This window comes from Juglans regia, chromosome 1 (genome assembly GCF_001411555.2).
Source record: "Juglans regia cultivar Chandler chromosome 1, Walnut 2.0, whole genome shotgun sequence".
In the NCBI taxonomy this organism is placed as follows: domain Eukaryota; kingdom Viridiplantae; phylum Streptophyta; class Magnoliopsida; order Fagales; family Juglandaceae; genus Juglans; species Juglans regia.
Window position 1 is genome coordinate 37,648,562 of NC_049901.1, and position 21,137 is coordinate 37,669,698.

The following is a 21,137-nucleotide window of genomic DNA, read 5'->3' on the forward strand; positions in this document are numbered from 1 at the left end:
GGGAGGCTCAAACCCAGCCCGACTGAGTACAAAATCTTCTTTCCACACAGTACTGATCTATATCTCACCCCCACACACCTCACATCAATGTTTTCTATTTCTAGCCATCCTCACTCTCCAACATTGGCACGTGTGCTACATCTAGTACCTCATGTCAAGAAATTTCTCTTCAGCTTCGCTCTTAGTAGCACTCCAAGTGCCATTTTCAACCAATATTTGTGGATTCACCCCTTTTGGGACTGGTCTTATAATGACCCAAGAAAAGTAAACACGTGTGCTCCAAAATGACTAGAGAATGGTGTCATTGAAGTCTCTTGAAATCATTAATATAAAGAGAAATATTTCTTGCTCTCAAGTAACGCGGGATCATATTCACCATATTCTTATAATCCATATGAGATATTACAATTTCTTCTTTAAATTCTTGACATTCTCATGAGGTCATTCAGTCATACATGGTATGACTCAAGTCTCACATTTATCGTATGGTATGACTCAAATCTCACGTTTATAGTTAGGTTTAAAGTTAAAGTCTCTCTTATTCACTAACGGGAGAAAAAAATACCCTCAATGACTACCTCAATAAAGGCAGTTGTTCAAATACAACATGAGCATATAATCCACGTGAAAATTGATAAATTAAGGTATAAATTTATGTTATATTTATATATTACATAATTAACCTAATTTATAAAATACTTAGATATTCATACGTGCATTGATAAACCTAACTAAAAATATTATATAAAATACCATAGAAATAAACTAATAATAAAAGGCAAAGATACAAAAGACAATTAATATGTAATATGTATAACACTTACATGATACATGTATTACTAGCTTGAAAACTAGTTAAAATAAAAATTATATTAAAAAATTATATTCTAATAATATTTTTAATTTATAATATTTTTTTAATTTTTTTATCTCATTTTCTAAAACTCCGTAAAATATTTTAATTTAAACCATTTCTAATTCACCTCATATCAACTCAACCCAAATATTTTATTATTATTTATAAATCATTTTAACTCACTATTTAAATTAATCTTAAATCTAGTCGAGATGAATATATAAAAATTTTATATTCAATGGACGTTGACATTAATAAATAGCTAAATGATCTGACTTGGAGCTGAATATATGACAGCAAAGCTTTATTCATGGACCATAAACTATATTTATGGTTTATGGTACCTAAATACAAGTGACCTAGCCAATATAGTTTATGGTCCATGAATAAAGCTTTGCTGTCATATATGAGTAATACTACATACAGTCGTGGAATACGCAAACGCCGTGCAGTCGCTTTGAAAAAGAGTGGGGTCCACTATTAAAAAATTAATTTCTTTTCATGTGGGTCTCTTATTTATTCACTTTTTTCAAAGTGACTGCACGGTGACTGCACGCTCACGACTGCAAGTATCATTTCTCTTTAGCATTTACAGTCCTACTCACAAGCAAAGCAAAGCATGGCGCATACGTGGCTCAAAACATTTCCATATGCAAAAGAGAAATGTTTTGAGTCTGAATTTGAAATCTAAAAAATATTTTAAATAAGATTTTTTTTTTTTTTGTTATTAAAGGATTAAAAAAATATTTTTTAATGATATTATAAATTTTTTATTTTTTAAAATATATTTATAATAATTAGAAAAATATATAATAAAAAATTATACTATTCAAAATATTTTTTAGATTTAAATTCGGGATCGTAGCAGTAATCTATGCAAAATTAGAAATAATTTCAGGACAGGGTGTCTATTCTGGTAATTTCAAAGACGCCATTATTTCAGGAATAAATAAATCTCCGTGATCTCGATTCTCAACGCTACTGCTCACTTCCTTGACGACCAAAAAGCTCCTTTTTCCTCGGCAACACACTCCTTTACAAAACCCCACCGAACATCGGAGAAAACACAAGACAGGCTCCAAGGAAATCGAAGCAAGTCTCTGACGGACAAATAGGAATAAAAGAAGAAGAGGAAGAAGGAGGAGGAGGAGAAGATGTCGTGGCAAACCTATGTAGATGAGCATCTCATGTGCGAAATCGAAGGCAATCACCTCTTCGCCGCGGCCATCCTTGGCCAAGACGGAAGCGTTTGGGCCCAGAGCTCCACTTTCCCTCAGGTTCATTGTACTTTTTTATTTTCTTTTTCTTTTTCGTTTTCTATATGTCATATAGAAAAGCAGAAGAATTGCTTTGCTTGGTGACCTCGATGCCTGATTTCCGATCTGATCATTTTCTGTTTGTTTTCAGTGTAATTGGAATCTTCGATCTGATACAATTTTGGATTAAAAAACCGAGAAGGAATTTTTTTAAGTTGGTTTCCTATCTGATCTAAAGGACTTTGCAATTGGGTTTCTCTGATTATTTATGGGTTTCGCTCAATCTGCCATTCTATATATATCTGTTGTGCACATGCATATATTTAGATGTATCTATGCATGTGTTTGGTCTCCTGAACATGATACCAGTAAGGATCTATGCACAGAAAAAACACCTTGGTTATTTTAACGATCAAGCTTGTTCCCTTCGTGATGAGTTTTTAGCCAACTATTTTAAACTAACGAGGAGGACATTGATCCTTGTAGTTTGGCTTGAGCTGTGCCTACTGTACTATTTTCAATCTTTTTCGTTGATCTGATAAATAACAGTGAGGAAGGGAACGGAATTGACTGCGTGAGAAAAGAAGAGATTTCTTTAGCACTTCTGCTTGTCACGATGTACATTTTCTCTTGACTGTAATTTCCTAATTTGTGTATCTGTCAGAAAATACCGAATTACTTGTGTTGATTATCACAGATTGATGTTATTTCCCTTTTTTGTGTTTGTTAGATCTTAAACAGTGTTGTACTTGCAATGCGCCTTTTGTGTTTTTTATTGAAATTCTTGTTAGTTACAAAAAATAAAAAAATTTAAACTGTGTTATTACCTCGAATGAGCATGCACACCCAACTATAATAACATCCTTTCATCATATATTAGTGTATTTTAAATTATTTAAACGTGAGTTTTGATTTGTGGCAATTTTGATTTTAGTTCAAGCCTGAAGAAATAACTGCCATTATAACGGACTTTAATGAACCTGGATCGCTTGCTCCGACTGGATTGTACCTTGGTGGCACAAAGTACATGGTGATCCAAGGCGAGGCGGGAGCTGTTATTCGAGGGAAGAAGGTGATCAACTCAAGTCCAATCTTAATTTGACTACTGTTTATGGCACCACCAAGTTGCGTTCGTTTTGGAAAATAAGTTTAAGGTGCAGAGTAATGACTGTAATCTCTGTTTTAAGTGCTACTTGGAGTATGAACATCAAAATGATGAAATGTTCTTTGAACACTTTGCAGGCTGCATTTATTGAGAGAAAGAGAAGGGGGTGTGGCTTTTGTTGTTGGGATGGAGACCGGGGGGGGGGGGGGGGGGGCTTTATACAGTTATTATCGAACTATTTAGCTGCTGCCATTTATTTGTTGATTTTCCGTTTTAGTCTTTTTTAGATAATATTATTGTTGGATTCTGAACTTTTCTCCTTGAATTCTCAGGGTCCTGGCGGTGTTACCGTGAAGAAGACTAATCAGGCCTTAATCATTGGTATCTATGATGAACCAATGACTCCTGGTCAGTGCAACATGATTGTTGAAAGGCTTGGCGATTATCTCATTGATCAGGGTCTCTAATTGCCTTGGTATGTCATGTTATTTGTGTAAATCTTCCTGACTTCAATTCAAACTAGCATTTGCTGACCTGTTGTTGGAATGATTGGCTGCAGTGAAATGATACTACTAAGTATGAAGGGTCATGGGAAGTATGTTTGGAACCAAAGGTTTGGTATGGTGCTTGAGAAGTAATGATTATGGTCTCTTGGTCTTTGTTTTTGTACTCTTTTGATGGGAAGTATTGTGTTGATTTAACCGATCATAAAGTATTGTGTTGATTTTCTCTAACGATCGATTTCTCTACACTACTGTTGTATTCCGTTTAATGGTATCGATTTGGCATAAATCTACATATACTGTTGTTGTATTTTGCCTGTGACAACCCCTGCTGGCAATTCTTCATTCCCTGACGAACACAAGATCTTCTTTAAGAAACCCTCCAAACAACACATACTACGCTGGGTAATTGGGCGGTGCTTTATATCTTTGTGTTGTGGAGGTGTTTGGTTATGTCGATTTTTTATCCAATCTTAAATAAAACTGGTTCAACTGTAAACTAGTTTTGCTTTTATGTAGTTTTCCAAAAAAGGGTTTTCTCATACATCAAATTAGAGGAGAGATAAAACATAGAATAAAGATTTATGGCCTTTCCTCGTATTCATGTTATCGGAGGAATAAGTTTAGGATGTTTGGAGAATAAGATGAGATGAGAAATGTGTGAATAATAGTGAAATTATCTTAGTTATGATATTTTATGAGATTTTAGGAAAGAATAGATAAAAAGTTGAATAAAAATATTATTAAGTTAAAATATTGTTAGAATATTATTTTTGTTTTGTGATTTGAAAAAATAAAATTATTTTTTATATATTGTTTGGAAGTTTGGAAAAGTTATAATAATTAGATAATGATTAGATGAAAAAGTTAAAAATTTGAATTTGAAAAATGTATGTTTGAGTAGTTTTTGGATGTTAAGATGGAATGAAACTATTTCAACATCCAAACAACCACCGTAAAAGATGTCGATTTGAATATAAAAAAAAAAAAAAAAACTCATGTTTATTGTATTCTTATCAAATTTATAGCTATTACTTGTATAATTTCTTAAACATCATATTTGGATTTTATTGAGTCATTTCATTATTTTGTTTTTGTATTAATCTATTCTAAACATTACACATGCAAAAAAGACATTCATTGTACTGTCTTTATTACCTTAAGAGAAATTATTTATACAGTCATAGTGTGTGTATATATATATATATATGTGTGTGTATGTTTGATTATATATAGTATTACTTTTACCATAATAAGTTTATTGATATTAAAATTAAAGAAAAAGGTTTTAAGATGAAATGTTTTCTACCATATATGATTACTAATTCAATAGAGGGTAAAAAGATAATGTCTATTGATTTTCCATTACTCGTCTCTCCCACCATTAACTTTTCCAATTAGGAGAAAAAATACTTTATCTTATGACTTCTCGCTATTTACCCATTTTTAAGCCTTCTCACTTCTCAAACGTCCAACATTAATTATTCATGTTCATTAGGCCAGGTCAACGACTAGCATTATATAGTTTTTAAAACCATAACCTTTGCTAATTTTTATGAAGTCATATAATTAATTATCTTATTATAATATTATTAAATACTTCTTAGCGTTATAAAGCGACATGATTACTTCTCATTGTGTTTAATTATATAACATATATTATTAAGTTAAACTCATAAAAAATAATATATCAAATTAAATTGCTACTAAGATTTTAAAATTATGTATATATGTTGAGGCGTTTTTTGGTCATGGACGCTAATACTATGGTCATATATTCTCTGTGTGATCTAGTGGTGCTTTGTGGTGTTGAATTATGAAGAACAAACAGAAATGGAATTTGGCAATATGGTGACACTTTTGTAAATGTATTTGTCCCACAAGTTGGTGATAAACAAAGAAAATTGAGTGAATTGATTTGTGCACCAATGACCCCTATTTATATGTCATCATGCACCGGTTGGCAAATGACACAACTATTGGTAACCTAATGATTGGCAAAGTACACAACCTTAAGAAGTAACACAACTTTTTGACTAAATCAAAAACTTGTGTCTTTTAACACTTCACTAGTCACACACAATCTTTTGACTTAATCAAAAACTTGTGTCTTTTAACACTTCACTAGTCACACACAATCTTTTGACCAAATCAAAAGATTGTGTTTCTTAACACTTTCTTAACTATTACCCCTCATGGAAACATCACCATGGAGAGGGTGTCATTCCAAGGGGTACATCGTTTGGTAATCATATCCCTTAGAATTACATCTCTCATTTGATCACACAAAACAGTGATGATCTAGTTGAGTATTTTACCTTGGTACTAATATGAGTTTTCCACTACTCAACTCTCATCTGCTGCTCTTGCAGATCGGCATCAGAGCATGACAAGCCTCTACATGTACACATTTTTTGTCATTACTTTATCTGACCGCATCATTTACCATATGTGCTCCCACTGATCACATATTAGGAGTGACTTCAATTAACTAAAAAAAATTTAGTGAACGACATCAATTATCCGTAACTGGATTAATAATCCATATCCCGTGATTGGATCAACAATCCATATCCATGCCACAATTGACGACTTCAACTGAATACACAATACATGTATCGACACGCACTAAATTTTCGTTAAGTACTTCTTCTAGAGGCTATTTCTGATATTTTTCCTAATCAGCTTATCAACTTTACAAGTGATTAATCGTTTACTTGGGTAATCAAAGTACATTTCACTAAGACTTTAGTGAATGACACTTAATTTTCTTTAAGTACTTCCTCACCTAAGTCTTTCCTTAATTACCTTATTAACGACTTTACTATAATCATCCTTTTATTTGGTTAACCAACCTGCACTAAAATTTATCAAGTACTCACCCTAAGGCCATTACTGAGATTTTTCTTGATCACCTTATCAGTGACTTTACAAATGACTAAAATTTTCTTTTGGACATCATCATAACTCCAATTTTCTAGACGTCCCTAGAATTTGCTGAATTATGCATGTCGACCATGAGATTGTTTCACTTAGGTTTCTCTTAATCTCATTCTAGTCACATGTTCTCTAAATTTCTTTAGAGATAAACATTTGATTATCGGATCTACTACCATCTCGGGCGAGGAAAATTAAATTAACATTGATCTCACATTAATCCACTATATCTAAAATATAGTGATAATGCACATCAATGTGTTTTTCCTTGGAACTATGTGTTCCACTTTTTATCAATAAAATGACAGTTTGATTATCACAAAACACATTGATTGGTTCTGTAGATGTACCCAAATTCAAACTTTCAATAAAGCGTTTTATCCACATCGCATTACTCATTGTAGTACTACAAGCATTATACTCTGCTTCCATAGTAGACTTAGCAACACAGCTTTGTTTCTTACTTAACCAAGAAACTACTATTCCACCAAATAGAAGTATATATCCAGTTATAGATTTTCTATCATCAACATCACTTTCAAAATTAGCATCATTATAGGCAACTAATTCTAGATCACTGTTCCCAAAACACAATTTCAAATTTTGCGTACCTTGTAAATATCTTAATATACGCTTCACTGCTTGTCAATGTTCTTTACCTAGATTGGATTAAAATCTACTTACCAATTCTACTGCATGACAAATATCTAGTCTGGTACTTGTCATTGCATACATGAGGTTTCCCACAGCTTGAGCATATGGAACTTTAAGCATTTCGCATATTTCCTCCTCATCTTTTGGGCACATACTTTTATTTAAAGTATGACCTTTGCAAACTGAAGTATTTAAAGATTTACAATTTTTCATACCAAATCTTTTAAGCATTTTTCTAGATATTTTTCTTGATCTAAATACAATAGATTTAAATTTCTATATCTAGAAATTCTTATACTAAGAACATAGGCGGCTTCACCCATGTCTTTCGTTTTAAATTTTGATTTCAAAAATTCTTTTGTTTCATACATCATATCTAAACAATTACCCGCCAATAATATATCATCAACATACAATGATAATAATGTTAATTTATTATCGTTTTTCCATATGTATACACAATGATCTAATGGACTCATTTCATATCTCATTTCCAAAATGGTTTGGTGAAATTTCAAGTACCACTGTCTTGAAGATTGCTTAAGTCCATGCAGTGACTTCCTCAACCTATAGACTTTCTTTTCATATCCTTTAATTTGGAATCATTCTTGTTAAATCATAAAATATCCTCTTTTAATTCACCATTGAAAAAAATTATTTTTATTTCTAACTAATGTAATTCTAAATTCATCCTGATAACAATGGACATGATGATCCTTACAAATTTGAACTTCACCACAGGTGAATACGTATCCACAAAGTCTATACATGGTTATTGAGTATATCCTTTGACCACTAACCTTGGTTTGTACATTTCCAAACTAACATCAATTTTAAATTTTCTTCTGAGAATCCATTTACAACTAATAGCTTTTTTATCTTTTGGAAGATCTATTAACTCCCAAACATTGTTTTTGTTTATTGATTTTATTTCATCTTTCATGGCCTCAAGTCATTTATTTGAATCAATACTATTATTGATTGTCTCATAAAAATTTTTAGGATCATTATCTAAATTTTTCAAACTAGTATTTAGTGCATAATAATCTTGAAATAATATTGATGGTCTTCTCGATCTTTTACTCCCACTGTCTCCAACATAAATACCTGAAGATTGATTTTCATCTGACTTTCTTTTATTTTTATTATTCTGTGTTTGAATAATATCAAAATTTTCATTGTCAGACTTTATAGATATCTATTGATTCCCTAAATCATTAAATAAATCTATCTAATCAGTAGGAGTAATAAGGTTCGTCGTATTTTTCAAGAAAACGATATCCCTACTTTCTATCAATCCTCTTTCAGAATGATAAAATATGTAGTCACTTCTATTTTCTATATACCCAATAAACCTGCATTCCCAAATCTGCAAATCTTAACATTATGCTGCTGTGATTTCGGTCATTACCATTGCTGCATATCTTGACATTCTGATCTTCAATATCTTCAACGTTGATGTTAGTTATACTGACTTGATTCTCTACAAATGTTGTGGTTCAAGTTTTGCCCACTTACTGCATGGGGGTATTCAAGCTTCCAAGATCTCTACTTAGTAAAATCAATAGACTTATGAAGAACTTCTGGTGGAATCAGCAGCAAAGTGAAGGAAAAATTCATTGAGTTTCTTGGAGTCAAATGGGGAAAGCAAAATCAGCAGGTGGCCTAGGATTCAGAGAATTAGAGAGTTTCAACATGGCATTATTGGCAAAACAAGGCTGGAGGGTATTGCAAAGACTAGAGGCACTTTCTAGTGAGATTTTAAAACTGAAGTACTTCCCTCGCACTTCCTTTTTTGAAGCAAAACTTGGATCCAACCCTTCTTTTATTTGGAGAAGTTTTCTTGTAGCTAAGAAGCTAGTGGAGGAAGAAATCATTTGGAGGATTGGCAATGGCCAACAGGTCAGAATTCAAAAAGAAGATGGATTTCTCAACCATCTTCTTTTCGAATTCAAAGTTCTATTAATGTGTTGGATGCTAATAACTATGTTACAACTCTTATTGAACCAGATACCAAGCAATGGAATATCCCTATATTAGATTCTATATTTTCGAATAATGAAGTGGAGATAATCAGACGAATTCTAGTTAGTGCTTTTAATTGTCCAAACCAAGTTATATGGAGATGTTCAAATAATGACAATTTCTGTGTCAAGAGTTCTTATCACTTGTATAAGCAAATGGTGGAAACTAATAAAGGGCAAGATTCAAGTTCAAATGATCAAACAAAAGTTTGGTCTATAATATGGAAGCTTAATATTCTAAATGTAGCAAAAGTGTTTATATGGAGAGCTTGCTTGGAATCTCTACCTACAAATGCAAATCTTTTAAGTGGTTGATTCTCCTAATTGTCCCATTTGCTTGAGAGAACAAGAATCAGTTAACCATGTTTTATGGGAATGCCTAGCAGCTAAAGATGTATGGTGCCTCTATCCTAAGAAGATTAAAAAATGTACTCTAATTGAAACATGTTTTCTGAAGTTGTTTGTTGCTATGGTTGGATGTTTTGAGCAGGAACTTTTAGAGGAGTTTGTGATGGCAACAAAGAAAATATGGCAGAGGAGGAACACTTTTATTTTCCAAAACAATTTTATTCATCCTACTTTGGTTATGAAGCATGCTAAACAGTTGCTTAGTGTTTTTCAAGAAACATTCACAGAGAAGAGTGGCAACGAGGCAGTCATGAATAATATTCATTGCAGTTGGGAACCTCCTCCTGAGGGGTGTTATAAGGTGAATTGGGATGCAACTGTTAATAGAGAATGTGGTAGGGTGGGCAATGAGATTGTGATTAGAGATTATGAAGGCAAGGTGATAGTTACAAAATGTATGCAAAGGGAAATGCTCCTGACCCTTTTGTTGCAAAAGCTTTAGGAGCATTTGTAATACCCAGACCCCAAGCCCATGATCCAGGCCTAGGAAGAGCCCAGCTCAAAAGACCCACACGACGTCGTTTTTGGATGATACTTCTCCTTTCAATTTCTTCCTCCTCAAACCCATGCTCCATCCCAACGGTTTCTTTCTTCCACACACCCCCCCTCCCAAAAAAAAAAGTAATGATATCAATCATCTTAATTTTTTATTTCATCATGTGATTGAAAATTATTTATTATATTTTATTTATAAACTTATCATTTAATATCACGTATAGGACGATAGGAGTTGGGATAATCTTCTCCTCCCGTCAGTCGCTCCCCCAATTCTTCTTCCATGAATCCCACTTTCTTTCTTTCTCTTTTACCCACGCCCCTTCAATTTATTTTTCTTTCTTCACCTTCAAATGATTTTCTCAACAGACACACTCTCTCTCTCCCTCTCCTCTGTTTCTTCCTCTTGGTCTCTCTCTCCCTCAATTTTATTTTCACTTGCTCGTCTACTCTCCTAAACCGCTAGCCACGAGAACCACCCTACTCCTGCACGACGAAAACCTCCGGGGCCACTGACTCAAGTCCTTGCCAGTGCACCACCCACTGTAAACCAAACCAAAAAGCCCTTGTTTTACTACACCCAAAACAGAGCATTCTGCCAATGCCACGATCGAGAAGCCAGCAAGCCTCGGTGTTTTGCGCCGCCCAGAACTGTTACACATCCCAAGCCGCAAGCTGCCCTCTATTTTATTTTCCAATTGAAGCTGCTTCCTCCGCCGTGACCACCATGAAACAACCAAGGCGCACGGCCACCCCCACCCAATTAATACCGCAAGCTAGACCCACGAAAAAACACAACGCCGTAAGAAATGCTTCATCGCATCCTCTGTTTTAAGAAGCGTAAACAGAGCAAACTATTTTCTTGCTCCTCGGCTCAGTTCCACCTTCTCCACTCCCTCACCGTGAAGCCCACAGAGGAAACTGTCTGAAAGTCCTTACGTGATCTCTCCTCCATGCTAGTTCTCTCTTAGTAAGCCTTTGCCGCCCCTTTGCTATACACAAATGGGCTACCTTATTTAAAAATCAAATGTAAGTGAATTCTGTGAGCCTCCCGTAAAGCTTATTACGCAGAGTAGAGTAAACTTTCAGATGAAATTTCATTTATTTCCCTTTTGAGTTATAAGCCAATTTATAATGTGATTTGAAATTGTATTCTTGTTGGGTTTGATTTTACGATGGGCATAAGTTTGATTTCAGAAAATTATTGAGTTATTAAGTGTTATTTGTCTCACTTTATATTTAACAGAAAATATTTGAAGATTTAAATTATATTAGTTGATTTTAAATTTCCCGTTTGCAATTGAATTTTAGTAGTAAACAGTAAGTATTTAACTTTATTTTGAACGTTGATCAGGTCTATTTTATTAAATGAAATTATATTTTTTACTTTAATAGATTTTATTATAATTATGTTAAATGAAGATTAAACTGAAAATGAATTTTCATGGGCTTAATATTTTAAGTTGGGTTATGTTAAACCAGAAACTTTATTTTTTCTAGAGAAAATAATTAAGGAGTTAAATTATATTATCTAGTATTAGATTTTTATAATTAGATTTTAATAGTAAATAATTTAGGGTTTATTGTCTTAGTCAGAGAAATTAAGTGGATACCAATGATTTTAGAAAGTAATGGTATTTTAAGATTATAAGAATTTTAGATTTTGAAGAATTAAAATAGGTTACTTAAATATTTCAATTTCAATTACAATGTACGTGTTCAATTGTAAGTTTACTCAAATTACATGATTATCCTATAGGTAATGTTTGATATTCTTTTGGCACTATTCTAAGGAAATTCAGAAAAGTTGAAAAGTCCAAGTAAGATGGTTCCTATGCTAGATTTGCATAAAAAGAAAATGAACTAAGGTTGTTTGTAAAAATGTACATGTTATGTTTTGAAAAGAAAATATAAAAACAACATTAGTTATATGTTCTGCATTCACTCATGAAGTCTATATGAAAGAAAAATATTTTTTTTACATGAATAGTATAGACATGAGCAAATTTGTCATATTTCTGAAATATACAAAAGAGCGAATATGAAATCTGAGAATTTTTGTACATGTTATATGAAAATATTTCTTATCTGTTTTGGTAATGTGAAAATAATGTGAATATGTTCAGCATATGGTTTGATATGATATGCATCTGAAAAACTTTTAGTATGACTTTCTGATTATGTTCTAATTCTGGTTCTGATATGATGATCTAATTATGTTATATGGTTGGTACCAACACTTATGATATGATATGAGTGCACCTACTTTGGAAGCAAAATGGTTTTTTTTCTGATTTTTTTTTTCTGGTGTTCTTTCTTGTGTGCGCACTCGGGACTCCGAGAATGAATAAGAGAAAGTTTCACAATATGATATTGTCTGGTTTGGCCACTAGGAATAGCACAACCCTACTATGTGGGTTAAATATGGCATATGATATGATATAGTGAAATGATATGATACGATACGATACGATATGATATGATATGATAAAATGAAGATGTTCAGTCATGTTATGCCAAAGGGTCTTTGAATATGAAAATGATATTTAAATATGAACAGTTTAAAATGTCGCTCTAATATTTTGATAACATGTTTTTGGGATATGCATTCTAAAAATGAATTTTTTTTTTTTTCATACTTTTCAGATGTTTTGAATGTTTCAGCTGAGGATCTAGAATAGAAAGCATGGATAAGATTATGCGAGCATAGCATATTGAGTACGAAGAGGGTATTTTTTATTATTGGAAAGTTTATTTAGTAGTTTTGTTTTTGTTCTGCTGATTTGATATTCTGAAAGGTTTACATTTATTTTGAGACTTGGTGGTGTCTTTACTTTAATTATATTGAGGTAGTTGGTTTAAAACAATAAGATATATGCGCAATTGAGAAATTGAAGTTTATATATGTATTGTGAGATATGATTTTTAGTGAAAGATAGTAACTCTCCGACCCCTTCCAGACCAGGGCGTTACAACATTACAGGCTATTCTTTTTGCACTAGACATTGGACTAAGGAAACTAATAGTGGAAGGGGGATGTTCTACAAGTTGTTAATAGTCTCAGTCATAATAAGTCCTAACTACATAGTTAAGGGGTTTTCATTTGGAATCCTAAGCAAGTTTTGCACCAAATTGATAGCTGGAGTCCACATCATGTGAGACGAAATTCTAATATTGTTGCTCATGTTTTAGCTAAATATGCATTTGAATGTGTGGATGATGTTATTGTTTTGGAGGAAAGTCGTCCTTGTATTCTACCATTTGTTTGGTGAAGTCAATCAATAAAGAGTACAATTTTCTCTTTTTTTTTTTTTTAAAAAAAAAACTATAAAAATCGACACATTATATCCTTAAACTACCCAAAAGCTAATACTTTGGACCACCCTTTATTAATATTTGAGCATCAAGATTACGCCACGTCACATATTCTCCATTAATTGCAATAGTCATAATTGAATTGGGGTACAAAGTGTCAGGTTTTTGTAGTTTGAGAGTACACTGTCAATTTTAGTAGTTTGGAGTGCAACTTACAACATCATAGTGTAAGAGCATTAGTATTGGGTTCATCATTTTCATCTTTAAAATTTGATGAAAGGTACATATTTTTCATAAATTTAAAACTTCTCTATCTATAACCTCACATTGGATTAGCTATTAGATTCATCAAAATAATAATATAATATTATTTTGTTAATAATAATATTTTAATTTATTTTTTTTATATTTTACAATTACACTAACTATATGTTAATTAATAATTTAATTTGATATTTAAATTATTGTTTCTCAACTTAAATATATTGTGGCTCAAAATTGGGAAACACTAATTTAAATAAATAAAATAATGGTTATAGAGTGTGAATAGTGAGTCTTCAAATTTGAAGATGAAGAGAAATCTACTGTAGCTCAAAGCTTGACATTTGAGCATATGATGAATCCAATGCCAGGAGTTTAAAGCTAAAATCATCAAATTTTGAAGATTGGACTCATTTGATGAGTCCAATACCAATGCTCTAAGTGTACTAATCCCTAAAAAACACCACATATTCATCAATCTAAATATGCTTAAACCACATCATAGTCGTAACAGATTATGAATTATGTATTATATTATTTTCTCATACAACATAAAACTCGATTCTAAATTATGATCATGGAAATAAAATGTTAAAATCAATAAGAAATAGTAGAGAAAAATCATATTTTTGTTGGTGGTTTTAGAAAAATGGATTTTTAACCAAAATATGATTTTTTTGACTTATAAAAACCTTTTTGGATAAAGTCTCGTTTAGATGGTGAAAGTGTTTCATCTCATCTCATCTCATCGTTACAAATTTTTTAAATTTTCATACAAAATATAATAAATAATTCACTTTTTCAAATACCCACAAAATAATAATAATATTAAAAAATAATATTCTAACAATATTTTATTTAACTTTCAACTTTCATCTTAACTCATTTCATCTCAACTCACTGTCCAAACAGGACATTATCAAAAAAAAAAAAAATATCTATGCATTTCCTAACTACAACTAGAAAGTTATTTTGAATTTTTTGTAAACTAAAGAGTTTTTTAGAATTTTCTTTAGGATAGAGTAGGAGGGGTTCTGAGGGGCTAAGAATAACTGGGAATAGTTTTTAAATCGTTTTAGAGCTGGAAGATAGTTTTTTTTTTAGCTTTTACTATTTTGAGGGGGAGAAATACTTTTTTCAATTAAAACTCATCAAGATTCTCTCTTCAATATATTTTTACATATTCATAACAACTTCCTACATGTTTGTCTGTATTTCTCAGAAAAATGTTTGTCACCCTTATATCTGCGGGCTCCCAAGAGTATTTCTGTGAAAGTGAAATACTTTATAAATAGTAATGAATCATTTATAAACTGTTTGTAAATAATAATGAAGGGTCTGTCTGAAATGTCTGAGAACTGTTATATTCCAAACACATACTGCCAAGTATAAGAGTGACTTATGGACAACGAAACATTGAGATGACAATTTATCAATGTTGGCGTTACCGAACGGTGGTCCATAAGAGGGAACAAATCAATGCGTATTCCTTTACTGGGTCTAAAATGCTGCCCAGATTTTTGTAATTTAATCTCAGGTAATGAGGTAAAATCCAGGGCATTGTTGAAGAAAGGCGGCCGATGCTGAATTGTGGGGGATATGGGGTCCCATCCCCAACCCAGTCTCCTCCCACTTCAGGCTGAATATGATAAATGAAAGAAAATTATGATCAGTCATGAGGGAGGAAGTTAAAGGGGTGTTTCATACTTAGATAAACATGTCCTCTGAGGACACAAAAGGGGCATCATAACAATCCACTCGTTCTTGTGCTTAAAATACAGGATATGTTCTCAACACCCAGAAATGGCATTCTCTTGCTGCCATCTTCTTAGCAACTTTCACCATCATACAAACTACAAAGGTTGGGGGGTCGCTGCTCAGCCGAGTGCATCTATGGAGAGCTCTCCTCAAGCTAATACATGTACTTGCATCTCAAGAAGCTCCAAACTCTCATTTCGGAGGAGGCTAAATCTTTACACTGCTTAAAGGTCAAACTTATCGGGTATGACCGGTGTTCAAAAGGAATGAGAAGAAAGTCACGAGAAGACAACTAGAAACCCATGTGGGAACTTCCTTCTGTGTAGAATAAGAAGCGGTTGAAGACATTGCTGTTGTATTACTTGCTACTGTTTTGTTGCTCCTGTGTTTATTGCCAAACATGACCAGGATAATAAGCTTTTGACTTGATTAACACGATATAAAAAGGAGAAGGTAATGTCAAACATTGAACTTACCCAGTGGTCATATAAAAGCAATTATCATAGCCTGCATAGAAAGTATAAATAGTGGTTTAGTAAGTTTCCTAAGAAGACGTCACATATGAGAACAATACATTTTTCACCCTCCATTAATACGTGTCTTGCAATGTGCACCATTCATTAAGATACAATAGCCAAGATAGTGCCATGCGCGACATTTTCAACTAATTTTCATCTATCTTAACGGCTGAAGTTGGACAAATTGCAGAATGCATTAGCGAGAGGGTGAAAACCAAAACATACTTCAGCAGTTTGGACGTTTTGATAAAGACAGCAGGTAAAACTGACAGAAATATGTTAAGCTGTTTGTCAATTTCATTATCCTAATCAAATGTGCCAGACCATTCACAAACCAAAGGTACAGATAAATGGCAACTTCATAATAAGAAAGCCAGCATCATAACAAGTTAAAATAACAAGGAAAGGCCCCTGTAGTCTGCATTATTGGTCATGTTAAGATACAGCCAAACATATGCACATCAAATAAATCTAACCTCTTTATTTAAGAGTTCATATTCTATTAGAGCTATCTGGTTGATTGTCTCCTAAGTTTCCAATAACTCTCAAGGAGTTTATGCCACCTGAGAAAGCAACGACATTTAAAAAATTCACTTGTTTATGCTTTTCATAGATTGACTACCTCTCTTAAGAAGCTAAGTTCATGTGCCCCACTGGTAAATTTTCTGGTCCCCCAAAAAAAAAAAAAAAAAAAAAAAAAGGAAACTGGTTGTGATAATATCCGTATGTAAAGATAACTTAAGATAGAGATGTTGCCTAACAAAAGAGGTTAAAATCGAATATACTTACTTGGGTTTTTATCAACTTTAACCCCTGTCCCTCCAAAACTGCAAGCAACATCAGTAGCCCCATTTTGCTGGTAATAATTATTGAATGCGAAAGATGCATGTGAGACTAGATTATCGGGTTCATAACAAGGTTGGCTAGGCTGAATAGCAGTGCAGTCCACATTCCCAGGACCACATGCCCAGTCTAAGGCATTCTGCAAGTCCATTTCAGTAGCCTTATTTGAAGCTATGCACCATGTTGTTACATTTGAACTCGTAACATTTGCCGCTGTAGTCATTACTGCAGCACCTTTTCCAGTGAAATCCAGGCTATAGACACTCGTCTGGTCTGGATAAAATAGTCCCCAGTTCCTCTCAGATTCCAACCCAGGCTTCCTATTTTCATTGAACAAAGAGAAGATATAAACATTGAGCTCCTGTCCGGGCTTTGCAGGAGTGCCGGTATTGTTAATGACATGCCGAATCAGATTAGTATTAAAAGTCTGAGCATTATCAGGAGTAGCAGCTGACTCCTTGGGAGAACCTTTGGAAGGCCAACCGGTTTCAGTGACCATGATTTTAATTGTTCTAAAATTCAGAGCCATCAGTGCAAAATAAAGAGCATCTATCTGGGCATCAAACATGTTTGTGTACAGCAAACCAGTGTTTGGATCAATAACTTCAGAGGATGATTCAAACAGAGCATAGTCTAGAGACACATTGCTGGGGGAGTCTCTGTAAGCATAGAAAGGGTAAATATCTATCATGAAAGGTGACTGGTTCTCAGCCAAAAACTCCAGCATAGGCTTCAGGAAAAAAGCATGGCTGCTATTGAAAGCCCCTGCAGAGGGTGGGAATGATCGGGACAGAACCCCAAGGGAATGGGTACTTGAAACTTTGATCCTCTTGTGCAAACCAACTTTTCTGAGAGCTGTGAGGACATTTTTCATGGCAGGTACTACTAGGGCAGAGACATTACTGGGGCTTTCTGTAACTTCAGCACCAACAGTTATGTATGTGATTTTTGTGGCTGGATAGTATGGAAGGATGCTGTTCTTCAGCCAAGTGTCTGCATTGGATTGGAACTGGGAGAATGGCAATAAATCAAAATTTGAAATTCCAATCATAAGTTCAACTCCGGTGTTCGAAAATGCCTTGAGAACCTGGATATTGGAGTCATAAATCCTCACATACTTAATATCATGTAGTTGAGCCAGCTGGGCCACTTTATCAGGTGTGGGGAGGTCATCGGCATTTCTTCCATAGCAAACTCCAATCGTGCTTCCCCTGCAGAAATCTGTCACAGATATTGATAAATCTATAGTCCTGAAATAAAGAAAAATTTTATTTGGACGCCGGTGCGTAAAACACACCCTCCATGCCGTTGACATGGCAAAACTTGATTTGCAAGAGAAGTTTAATTCAAATCTCTTATAAATTAAACCATACCATGTCAATGGTGTAAAGAGTGTGTTCTCCACACCGGTTTATAAGTAGTACTCTGAAATAAATTGCTGAGACATTTCAAACAAGGAGAACAACCAGAAACCAATGTCATCATGAGCTGCTTACACAATAGTAGATTGCTCGTCTTTTCCACATAAAACTCATAACTCTTAATAGCCATTTTACATTGTAAAACAAAACGGCCAGTTAAAAGGGTAACAACTTAAATGATGATAACACTCAAAAGTGGATTAACATAAACTGAAGTTTCAACCATCACAAATGGTGTGGGACAAAACACATGACATGATGCAGTCCCTGTCCTTAAAGACAACAAGATAAGTGTGCTAGTCGCATAAGGAGAACATTCTTGCCAGCCAAAGCCCACCATTAAAACTACTAAACTGGGATACTTATGATTTAACAAGGTCATAGTTAAGTTCTTCATATCAGATATTACAACAAACTTAACAAAAATGACTTCCACTCAAGAACCAGAAGAACTGCTCTGCAACCAACTATGTTCATGAAAAATAATGCATTCATTGCATTCCTAACGAATTATGAGACTCGGAAGTGCAATCAACTCCTGGGTTTTTTTTTTTTTTTGTTAGCTGAAACAAGTTAAAAAATGGTGCTAAATATCAGGTGTTTGCATACAGTCTCACTCTTAAAGAATTTAAAATTAGCCACGCAACTAGAGCAAATAACATGCTTCTGTTTATATAATATTCCTATGTCTTATTGTTAGCCTTTAGAACATATTACAAAGGGACCCAAACTCGATAATTGTGATCAAGCTGTAACCCACTTGAAGAAAAGATGAAAATGCAGGTGCCGGTTACCCTAGTCCCAAAAAAACAAAACCATGAATGATGAATGTAGCACCACCATGAATAGCGAAAAGTTATCCCCCCAAAAAGCATATAAATTTATTAATAAAAATAGATTACCAGGCTAATAACTGTTAGCATAAAAGGTCGAGGTTCAAGTTACCGAGAAATGTCTAAGATAATGACAATCGTCGTCAGTGGAAAAAGCCTTTTTTTTTTCTCAACAACCATGTCATCACAATAGCTCAAAATGCTTTCCTTAAAGAAAAAGCACCGACATTGTTTCTCTAACACTGTTCAAAATGGAGATTGGGTTTAATAAGAAAGACCCAGCAATCGTTGATAATCGGAGATAACTCCCGTTAACAATAATCAAGATCTAGCTAACGCAGAACAGATGAATCGCCAGAAACACACAGAAATGCCAGCTGATACATTTCAAAAAAGTGGAAAAACAAAGCATACATTAAACCCAAGAACAAGACAGATATACAGAGAAACTAAGAAGAAAAATCTAGAACACCAAGCACGGACCTAAAAGCATGAGCAAAAGTGAAGACGCAAAGATAAGCCTGAATCCCCTGGCCATAGCTCTTCAAGCAAGCAATGCCTCCTTCTTCCTCTTCCTCCTCCTCCTCCTCTTCCGCTTCTTCTTCTATATACCACTAAAGCGATCAGCAACGTCCTTGTTCTTGAGCTACTTCAAGAGGGTAACGGCTCTTTCGCTTTATTGAAAAGAGAAAAGCCGTAGTCTTTGCCCTTTGGGAGCCCAAGAGCGAGCACTTAGCGTAGAAGCTTAGCTAGCTAGAGAGCTTAGCCTAAGCTAGACAGTGATGTACGGTAACGCTTGGTGTTTTGTGCCAGGGACTCGGCCTTCAGGGGCCGTGTGTCAGCGCCAGAACCGGACCTCAGAGTGGTTTGTGAATTTTAGTTAAATATAATGCCTCGGTTCCGTAAAATGGCATGTCTGTTTCCCACTGTTCATATACTTTCTTACTGTGCGCAGCGCACTGTTCCTGATGACCCTTGCTGGCTTGCTGCAAGCTCAGAAACAAGGATAACAACAATCCAAAGGAAAAATCATTTCACAGTACACTTTTTTTTTGCTTTTACAGCCTAGATTTTTGAAAGTTTTAATTTGTCTTGTATTATTATTATTTTTTTTTAATTTTAAAAAATAATATTCGCAATTATACAATATTTAAGCTGTGTACACTTTTTTAAAAAAATTAAATATATATAATATATATTAATTTTTTAACAAAAAAATCTTCACAACTTCTTAACACTCTACACTTCATATTATTTTTAATTTTTATTATTTTTTTATCAAATATTTATTATATGAGTAATGAATAGAAAATTTAAAATAATTTAAAAAAAAAGTTCAAAAAAAATTTAAAATTTAAAAACTTTAAAAAAATATGAAGTATAAAATGTGATAAAGGTTGTATAGTAAAACTCATTTTTTAATAGTACGTATCATACTTTCTAAAAACAAAAGAAGATATTTATACAATTTATAATTTTATCTCTACAAAAATAATTTTGCTTAAACTCATGCTCTTGTATTTTCTCGCAAATTTATTTACCTTTGTTTGTAGAGATATAGAAATATCTCATGATCAACAATTCAATCATTCGGGGCTCGAGAAAATGGTTCGATTTATACTGATTCAGCCAATTTAAATTGAATCGGTAAAAAATTGAATAATTTTAGTAGATTGTTTTAATAGTTTACTAAATCGTTTTAATTGACTATTTCAGATCAATCCTAGTCGATTTTAGACCTATTTCGAGCCAATTCTAATCAATTCAAAATTTTATTTATTTTTAAGTTGTCTAATGAGTTTTTTGTTAAATTTCTTGTACAAAAATATGATAAAACTAAATATATATTAATTTTTTTTATCATTTTATTCAATAAAAATTGCAAAAAATTGAGAAGTAAAACATGTAATTCTTTATTTTTTATAGTTGAACAAAAAATTAAAAGATGAA

At 33.3% G+C, this 21,137-nt stretch overlaps 3 protein-coding genes across 4 annotated transcripts in view; 1 reads left to right on the forward strand and 2 right to left on the reverse strand.

Moving 5' to 3' along the window:
• Positions 1-21,137, reverse strand: part of LOC109009972 (deoxyhypusine synthase) — an 871,604-nt gene that overhangs the window by 519,954 nt on the left and 330,513 nt on the right. The gene's annotated exons all lie outside the window — the stretch shown is intronic.
• Positions 1,825-4,030, forward strand: LOC109010092 (profilin-1). The gene is made up of 4 exons (XM_018990811.2): positions 1,825-2,133; positions 3,047-3,184; positions 3,550-3,692; positions 3,777-4,030. Exons 1-3 carry the CDS (start codon positions 2,011-2,013, stop codon positions 3,682-3,684), a joined length of 396 nt encoding a protein of 131 aa, XP_018846356.1. The 5' UTR covers positions 1,825-2,010; the 3' UTR covers positions 3,685-3,692; positions 3,777-4,030.
• Positions 15,491-20,059, reverse strand: LOC109010083 (glucan endo-1,3-beta-glucosidase 13). Of its 2 annotated transcripts, none has more exons than XM_018990800.2 (4): positions 19,671-20,056; positions 16,880-18,154; positions 16,049-16,079; positions 15,491-15,954 (listed from the first exon to the last, which is right to left on the reverse strand). In XM_018990800.2, exons 1-4 carry the CDS (start codon positions 19,723-19,725, stop codon positions 15,810-15,812), a joined length of 1,506 nt encoding a protein of 501 aa, XP_018846345.1. In that variant the 5' UTR covers positions 19,726-20,056; the 3' UTR covers positions 15,491-15,809. The 2 variants fall into 2 exon arrangements, with proteins under 2 accessions (XP_018846345.1, XP_035551167.1); XM_035695274.1 differs by lacking the exon at positions 15,491-15,954 and adding an exon at positions 16,567-16,653 and having other exon boundaries at positions 19,671-20,059.

What these genes read in the sequence shown, in the direction of transcription:
- LOC109010092 (XM_018990811.2), top strand. Translation starts at nt 2,011, where the DNA reads ATGTCGTGGCAAACCTATGTAGATGAGCATCTCATGTGCGAAATCGAA. An exon ending in AGAGCTCCACTTTCCCTCAG is followed by an intron (nt 2,134 to 3,046) that starts GTTCATTGTACT and finishes TTTTGATTTTAG; the next exon opens with TTCAAGCCTGAAGAAATAAC. An exon ending in CTGTTATTCGAGGGAAGAAG is followed by an intron (nt 3,185 to 3,549) that starts GTGATCAACTCA and finishes TTGAATTCTCAG; the next exon opens with GGTCCTGGCGGTGTTACCGT.
- LOC109010083 (XM_018990800.2), bottom strand. Translation starts at nt 19,725, where the DNA reads ATGGCCAGGGGATTCAGGCTTATCTTTGCGTCTTCACTTTTGCTCATG. An exon ending in ACTTTTGCTCATGCTTTTAG is followed by an intron (nt 18,155 to 19,670) that starts GTCCGTGCTTGG and finishes TATCTGTGACAG; the next exon opens with ATTTCTGCAGGGGAAGCACG. An exon ending in TAAAGTTGATAAAAACCCAA is followed by an intron (nt 16,080 to 16,879) that starts GTAAGTATATTC and finishes CTTTCTATGCAG; the next exon opens with GCTATGATAATTGCTTTTAT.